At 36.5% G+C, this 8615-nt stretch overlaps 1 protein-coding gene across 2 annotated transcripts; it reads left to right on the plus strand.

Moving 5' to 3' along the window:
* Positions 1 to 4300: 4300 nt before the first annotated feature.
* LOC109182273 (F-box/LRR-repeat protein 3) lies at positions 4301 to 8244 on the plus strand. 2 transcript variants are annotated; one of them, XM_019332399.1, is made up of 8 exons: positions 4301 to 5535; positions 5934 to 6059; positions 6192 to 6296; positions 6363 to 6756; positions 6842 to 6971; positions 7148 to 7442; positions 7520 to 7771; positions 7989 to 8244. In XM_019332399.1, the coding sequence occupies exons 1-8, from the start codon at positions 4891 to 4893 to the stop codon at positions 8040 to 8042; spliced, it is 2001 nt and encodes a 666-aa protein (XP_019187944.1). In that variant the 5' UTR covers positions 4301 to 4890; the 3' UTR covers positions 8043 to 8244. The 2 variants fall into 2 exon arrangements, with proteins under 2 accessions (XP_019187944.1, XP_019187945.1); XM_019332400.1 differs by having other exon boundaries at positions 7992 to 8244.
* The last annotated feature ends 371 nt before the right edge of the window (positions 8245 to 8615 follow it).

Raw genomic sequence — 8615 nt, forward strand, 5'->3', positions numbered from 1 at the left:
AATAGGAATAAATAACTCTATAATTTTTTTTTTCTTCAACTCTATTAATTTTTAATTCTGAGATAATCGTCACGGAATAGGCATCCGATGCCGCCACGTGTTTTATCGTAGTCGATCGAATGGCGAAATTTGCACCAAGATTTCATAATAATCTAATAAATTTAGAATAAAGTAGAAACCTTCACCACATGGACTTTATATGCGTCACCAGGTATGACCTTAAGACACATGTTTGAATTGTGTACACATCAAGATGACTACTACTACTAGTGCAGTCTTTAACTCCATACTTAATACCTTCATTAATATTTGCACTATTATAATACTTATATGAATTTCAAACATCTGTACGGTGATGTTTTAGATTTTGACAATAATAACATTTGAATATGTTTAAATTTTCTAATTAAAAATAATTACACATCATTACGTCTCTCTAAAGTTTGTGTACATCATTACGTCTTTCTAAAGTTTATGTACAAAAATATTATATATTTTAAGAGAAGAAAAACATTCAAACATGTTCAACTTTTATAATTAATAAAATTGTCGCATATCATTACATGCATGTCTATAAAACATCAGTCTAAATTCCTCCATTCATTTAATCACACCAAAAAACTCATTGTTTATCAAAAATTTAAAATTACGATTATAAAATATAAGATCATTAGAACATGCAAAGCTAGCCATGAGTCAAAATTAGTACACTCCCTTAGGAGTATTAATGTATTTGCATTTTTCGGGCTAGAATGAATTTTCAAGCTAGTTAACTTGGAAAAGATTCACGTCTCTTATTTATGCTCCTATGGGTAGTGAAATGCAGTATACATGTTGATTTTAAGACTTGTATAGTTGACGATTGGTCAACATAATAGTTTGAAAAACAAAAAAAAAAAAAAAAAATTGCTAAGGAAGAATAAAATAACTACGAGGAAGTGCTTTATTACTTTATTAAAAGAATTGCAGACTAGGCCTTTACAATCCCAATTATATTTTAGGGTATTTATACACCTCAACTTACTTATAGTACTCAACCTAAATTAGAAAAGTAAATCAGCCCGGAGACTTAGCATAGTTGAGTCGTCGTCTGACTTAAAGGTCATGATAAGAGGCAACAATGTGCATGTATGAGAAAAAAGTTCAAGGATGCTGGAAGGTTTGGATTGAATCTCTTGTGCTCACATGAAGACTATGATTTAATCGGTTGACTGATTACGCGACTCGCAATTTACCTCCATAATAACTATAGGGGTGGGGTCCTGTGAATTTAAAATTAGTCCAACAAAACTGAGATAATTTACTTAAAAAAAAAAAAGAGTAAATCCCACAAATCATACGAATGATACGATTTGATTGCTTGTATAAAAAATTTAAAAAAATTTCCTAATTTTGACAACAAATCGTAGAAGCTATTCCTTAAAAAAAAAAAAAAAAAAAAAAAAAAAAAAAAAAAAAAAAAACAAAAACAAAAAACAAACAGACTGAAATTAGTTGAGGTGGAATACTAGACCTCTACTCTACTCATCAAATAGTAAACGAAATTTTGTTATTATTATTATTATTATTTTGGGTAAAGAAAGATGGGTTTCCTTTTTTTTTTTTTTTTGGGGGGGGGGTGGGGGGTGGGGGTGTAAAGGGGCAAAATGGGAAGAGGAGAAAGGTGATACTGGGGTAGAAAGAAGCTGTACGAGTCGGAACCTCCCTCAGTCCCCTTGGCCTGGCAAATGAAAGGCGAAGTTGCCTCCCTCCATTTTGTGGACCCTACTTTCCACATTTTCTCTCTCTATCGCTTATTATTACACCCAATTTCAAATGTTTTTTTTTTTTTCTTTTTCTTTTTCTCAAAGCAAAGCCGTTCTTATCAAGTACGTATCCATATGATATATTCCGCATTTCCACCCTTAATAAGTACGGCCTGACCCTACTCTCGACATTATATTATACTACTTAATATATAACTATAAAAATATCAACCTCCATTATCAATTTCGCACCTCATACCTATACCAATAAGAATCATAGTAAAAATCTAAATTTCTACTCGATCAAATATCATAATAATAGCCAAGGACCTTATAGTCCAGTGACACCAAATTATTCTTCCATATGAGAGATTGTAGATTCGAGATTTAGTGAAGATAATATTAACTCAATACTTAATACTACATTGTAATACTCAAAAAAAAATTATAATAATTTTTTCACTATTTCAAAAGGAAAGTATTATTCTTACTCCTAAATTCTATTCTCAACTTTTACTATATCATAATAATTATTTCACTATTTCAAAAGGAAAGTATTATTCTTACTCCTAAATTTTATTCTTAATTTTTACTTTCTCTCACAAAATTTTTATGTTGACATTTTTATTAAGACACACAGAATGAAAATAATTAGTCATTCGTTGAAGATTGACAACTTTAAGTGATATTGTACAAAGAGAACAAATATGATGCAAATATTTCAATAGGAGTAGTTAAACGTCCTAATTATCTAATTACTTCGTCAACTTAATTTACACATTAATACCTAACGCATCTAATTTTATAGGGGAGAAAATTTCAATTTTGGTCATATGACTATAGGGGTCTTGTTAATTTTAATCCTTGACTTTTAAAAGTGTCAATTTAGTACCTTAACTATGCAATTTTTGTCAATTTTGGTCACTCCGGTCAAATTGCCGGCCAAATTCCGTCAAAAAATTTTAATTGTTAAAATAATGAAAGTATTTTGATCATTTCACGTCTCTTTTCTTCTTCCCAAGCGAGTTCATCTCTTCCTTTCCTATTTCTGGCGAATGCAATGAACTAAGATAATGGGGAAAGGAGGCTTAATGGTATTAAAGATAGGGTTTACAGGGAGAAAGAACACCTGAAACGGGAGAGAAAGGGATGGACTCGCCGGAGAAGAAGAAAAGTGGCATGAAACGACCAAAATACCCTCATTATTTTAATTATTAAAATTTTCCGGCGAAATTTGGCCGGAGTGACCAAAATTGATAAAAATTGCATAGTTAAGGTACTAAATTGACACTTTTAAAAGTCGGGGACTAAAATCAACAAGACCCTATAGTCATATAACCAAAATTGAAATTTTCTCTTTTATAAAGTAAATTCAAACTGTTATGACTTCGATTATTATATACATTATTATTTCTTCCAAACTCAATCCCTGGTCATTCTTCCAACTTTTCATCTCTGTGACCAGTTGAGCTGTCCATGCGGGTATATATACATTATTAATTAAATTGACAAATGGTGATTATTAGATTAAATATATATTTTTGAAAGAAAGGAGGATTACATCCTAGATCAGTATCTGATCCCCATGGCCGATTTTTTTTTATTTTTTTGTGTGGCCCCGTTCTTATAAATAAATGAGGCCTTACTAAAAGTATAAGTGCAATCTTTAAAACAAATACTGTAAAACATATAATTTTATTTCAAATAAGTATGGACAATGTAACACCACCTGAATGCAAAAAAACACAGTTCCTACTATAAAATATTTGATTTTTATATTTCAAATAAATATGTACGGAATAAATATTATGCTCTCTAAAAATTGAGGTCCTGTGCTGTTTCCTATCTTACACCCCCAAAGTCCAACCATGTTGATCCTCACAGTGTTCATCCTCACGTAAGTACCTTTGCATGCTAGTAGTAGCATGCTCGTAGACACTGTCTTCCTCATCATCATTAAGAGCTAGCCTGTTTGGAGATCGATCAAGTCGGCATTGACAAATGGTGATTATTAGATTAAATATATATGGCCTGAGAATTGAAGCTGTCAAATATTAGTTTTGTTTAAATTAGTATAATTATATGATTGCGTGTAATATATATTAATCACACGTACAATGAATGATATATACCTATTATCTTCTTCTAAAAGGCTAACTCAACTGAACCACAGAACTTTGATGAGACTCGATTCCAAATCATTTTTCTAAAGTTTCACCTTTGTGACCAGTTGAACTGTTCATGCAAGTATATATACCTATTATCTTGATTTGTAATGAAAAATTCTTAATTTTCTAAGAGTTATAATAACTTATAAATATGCATTTACTTGCTTTCCATTTCAACGTTAAAAAAGAATATTAAAATTATAAAGAGGATATAAAATGTTGATTATTAAAAGTACTGTGTTCTCGAGTCTCGACGTTGATTGAGACCTTACAGCACCGGCTTCCGGTCTTCCACTATCAAAAAAAAAAAAAAGATTCGGTAGAAATTTTGCGGATTAGTACAAAATGTGAGTGAGTACGTACGTTTCGTCCGGACCGGACCTGAATATGTCCTTCCTCACATACTTTCTCCACCGAGTGAAATGGTCCACCTTGAAAATCAATTCCACTTTTTTTTCCCTCTTCCCAAACTGCCCTCCTCAATTTTCCATCCTTTTCTGTCCTTTACCGTACGGCACTTACGTTTCACTCCTCCAATGCCCACAATGCCCTTCTAATCGGCCTAGATTACGCCTGAGATTGCGAGGGTGTTTACGTCTTTTTACAATTGATGGGGGGAGGGCAGTAGAGTAAATTGGATGTTCTTCTTCTTCGCTGGATTATCAACATATCTAGACAAGGCATGAGTGCTTTTCTGTTAACGGTTGTTTCTTAATCTACCAGACATTTTTTGGTGATATCGGAGCTTTGTATTCAGTAAAAGAAATCTGTATCTTCATCGCCTGGGCCTTCAAAGTTCATATCTCCCCCGAGAAGACCTATAAATTCTTCGTCAGAACCATCCAGTCTTCTCGGCTTTTCGATCTTCCTCGGGAAATCAAGGCTGAAGCAGCAAAATCTTGGGTTTTAGATGTAGAAAAGCCTCAAAGTTGACTTTTTTTGCTGTTGGGTTCGGAAAAGGTTCAATCTTTGCAGCAATGAAGAAGCAGAAATCCAGCATGGACTCCAGTTTCAACCACTTTGATCGTCTCTCCGAGGAGATTTTGTTCACGGTTCTTGATTGCCTGAATGAAAACCCAGCCGACAGAAAATCCTTCTCTCTCGTCTGCAAGGCATTCTACAACGCCGAGTGTTCCGACAGAAAAGCGCTGAAGCCCATGCGGTCGGAGCAGCTGACAAAGATTCTCAAAAGATACCCTCACGTTTCCCATCTGGATCTCTCCCTGTGTCCCAGGATTTCAGACGATTCCCTCGCGGTGATTGCCGGTTTCTGCAGGGAAATGTTGAGGTCAATCAATCTGTCTAGGTCTAAGTTCTTCACCCACGCGGGGCTGTCGAATTTGGTGACGAATTGCGGGAATTTGGTGGAAATTGATCTGTCAAACGCCACGGAATTGAAGGACATGGCGGCGGCCGTCATAGCAGAAGCTAAGAATCTGGAGAGGCTGTGGTTGGTGAGATGTCGGGGCGTTACTGATATTGGAATTGGATGTATTGCTGTTGGGTGTAAGAAGCTGAGACTTCTCAACTTGAGATGGTGTTTGGGTGTTGGAGACCTCGGAGTTGGTCTGATTGCTGTCAAATGTAAGGAGATTCGTAGTTTGGATCTCTCATATTTGCCGGTAATGAATCTTTTCTTTACCCCTTAGCTTCATGCTTCATTGCTTAAAATCTTAAATGTTGTCTTTGTCAATAGTTATTTGTTTCTTGTTACTGATTTTGGGCTGCAAGGAAACAAAATGGCCATAACATAGCTTTAAGTAGAGATGAGAATGCTAAGATAGATGTCTGCAAATGTAAGACCAGATCATTTTAGCAATTAACATGTTCTTTGTTGGTAATTTGTGTTTCTTGCATGTATATGTTGAGCATATAGCCATTACTGTGCAATCCAATTATCAGCTTAGGCTGCTTCAATTTGGTATCAGAGCCAGACCTTTGGTCTTACTGCAATCTTCTTTTGTTTCTTACTGTACAGTTTATGTGATTTGTTGATTTTCTTGTCTTTCTTGGTCTGCAGATCTCTAATAAATGTTTATCATCGATCTCGAAGTTGCAAAATCTTGAAGATTTGGTGCTAGAAGGATGCTATGGTATTGATGATGATAGCCTTATAGCTCTCAAACAAGGATGCAAATCACTAGAGGTATTTATCTGGTTTAATTAGCAAGTTTGTCACTTTTGTAATGTCTCTGTTCCCTGAAGTTCTTACTTTACCCAAAAGGCCCAATTTTTTTGTTTGTTCACGAGATATTAACTGCAAACTTCATGTTTCCAGACACTTGATATGTCGAGCTGCCAGAACGTTAGTCCTGTGGGTTTATCTTCATTGACGAGCAGTGCTGGATGTCTTCGACAACTTACCTTGTCGTATGGTTCTCCTGTAAGCCCCGTAACACTTTCTCACGAATTTCGTTTTCACCCGTTACTCACTATCGTTGGTGAACAGGTCACTCTTGCTCTGGGCGAGAGCTTGCAGAACCTTTCTATGTTGCAGTCCATTAAACTGGACGGTTGCCAGGTGACGTGTTCTGGACTCAAGGCCATTGGGAACTGGTGCGTGTCGCTGAAGGAGCTGAGTTTAAGTAAATGCCCGGGAGTTACGGATGAAGGTCTTTGCTCCGTGGTTACGAAGCACCGAGAATTACAGAGGCTAGACATCACTTGTTGCCGCAAGATAACTCACGTGTCGATTTCCAACATCACGAATTCGTGCTCCTACCTGACTTCGCTCAGGATGGAGTCTTGCACTCTGGTCCCGAGAGAAGCGTTTGTTTTGATCGGACAGCGCTGCCGGTTTCTCGAGGAGCTTGACGTTACGGATAACGAAATTGACAACGAAGGTCACCGCTGTTCCCTGATTCTGTGACAGTTGTTCTTGTTTGAACTCGGGATTTGATTATAATTGTTTGCAATATGTACATGCAGGCCTAAAGTCCATTTCAATGTGCTCGGGACTTTCCTCGTTAAAATTGGGCATTTGCTTGAACATAACTGACAAGGGGCTTATCCACATTGGCATGTGCTGTCCAAATCTCAAAGAGCTCGATTTATACAGGTCTGCATTTTGTTGAGCATATAACCATTAATGTGCAATCCAACTATAAGCTTAGACTTTTAGTTGAGATGGAGCACATGCTTCAATTATAGTCCACCGAAAATGATCATTTCAATGATAATTTTAATGAATTGGTAACTTTCTTGCGGAAGCTTATTATTTGCCTTAACTGACAGGTCTGCTGGAGTTACTGATTCGGGTATTTATGCGATTGCTCGTGGTTGCCTCAGCCTCGAGATGATTAATATAGCCTATTGCAATCGTATTACCGATCATTCCTTCGTATCGTTATCCAAGTGTTCAAAGTTAAACACGCTCGAAAGTAGAGGATGCCCACTTCTCACATCGTCGGGACTAGCTGCAGTTGCTGTCGGTTGCAAGCTACTCGCTAAGCTAGACATTAAGTGGTGCTACAATATCGACGACTCGGGAATGATTTCGCTTGCTCAATTCTCGCAAAATCTCAGACAGGTATGCTGTTTCTTCCCCATCACTTGAACCCTGAATACGAACTTCTAACTGACACTTCATATTCGTCGATTCCATAGATAAACTTGTCGTACACCTCGGTCACGGATGTCGGTCTCTTGTCCCTCGCTAGCATCGGGTGTCTCCAGAGCATGACGGTACTCCACGTGAAGGGGCTGAGTCCTAGTGGACTAGCTGCTGCTCTTCTGGCCTGCGGTGGACTGACAAAAGTGAAACTGCCATCTTCGTTTAAATCTATTTTTCCACAACCTCTCATCGAACATTTACAAGTACGAGGTTGTGGTTTCCAGTGGAGCGACAAGGCGTTTCAGGTATGCTTTTATCTATCTCAACCTCAGCCAATTCTTTTCAACAAAACATAATCAAAGAACATGTGTATATAACATTAAACATTACACATGAAAGTTGGATTTTTGGGTTACACATGAAAATTGGGGTTTAAAGTTTGGTAATATACTAATATCCACATGATATGCACAACATTGAAGTGTGCTAACTAGACTTTTCCATGTATCTTGCTTTGACTAGCAGGCGGAATTAGACCCGAAATGCTGGAAACTTCAAATGGACGACGTGGAGTAAAGACTAAAGATCCACCATTTGATGATTAAACTGCGGCTTTTTAATCGAATTTTTTTTGTGGATTGGTACATTTATAAACTCTACTGATCATATCTCTTACAGACAGACAGTAGAGAAAATTTGTCTGTTAATCAATGTCATTAAGGAAGGTTCTTGTTCATCATCAATTTCAAGAATGGCAAAGTCAAGATTTTGGTTGGAACATGTTTTGAAAAGTAGTTGTTGTTGGAGCCTGTGCATAAGATTCTAGAACAAAACATTAGCGTACAAAACCAGCATGTGCTTGACTATTTTCGCCTAGAGAATATCTTCAACCATACGAGATTCAGATACTAAAATAGTTCTATTGATACTACTCAACAAGTTAAGGGATTGTGTAATTAATGATCAAAATTCCCACCTCCCTCCATCGGCCCATCCCCTTGATGGTTAGTTGGCTCGGTAATTATAAGATTTTAAATTTAAATTTTTGTTAAGAGTGGTCTCTTAATCTTTTTAATTTGCGGTGATTAGTTATCGACAATCAAGAAGTCTTTTGCCAGCTAGGGACATAAGACACCAATAGTGCACATT

This window comes from Ipomoea nil, unplaced genomic scaffold (assembly GCF_001879475.1).
Source record: "Ipomoea nil cultivar Tokyo-kokei standard unplaced genomic scaffold, Asagao_1.1 scaffold1043, whole genome shotgun sequence".
NCBI classification, from domain to species: domain Eukaryota; kingdom Viridiplantae; phylum Streptophyta; class Magnoliopsida; order Solanales; family Convolvulaceae; genus Ipomoea; species Ipomoea nil.

Excerpts from the sequence above, each read along its gene's own strand:
- LOC109182273 (XM_019332399.1), top strand. The coding sequence starts at position 4,891 with ATGAAGAAGCAGAAATCCAGCATGGACTCCAGTTTCAACCACTTTGAT. Across the intron at positions 5,536-5,933 it reads TGGATCTCTCATATTTGCCG|ATCTCTAATAAATGTTTATC; the intron begins GTAATGAATCTT and ends CTTGGTCTGCAG. Across the intron at positions 6,757-6,841 it reads TAACGAAATTGACAACGAAG|GCCTAAAGTCCATTTCAATG; the intron begins GTCACCGCTGTT and ends ATGTACATGCAG.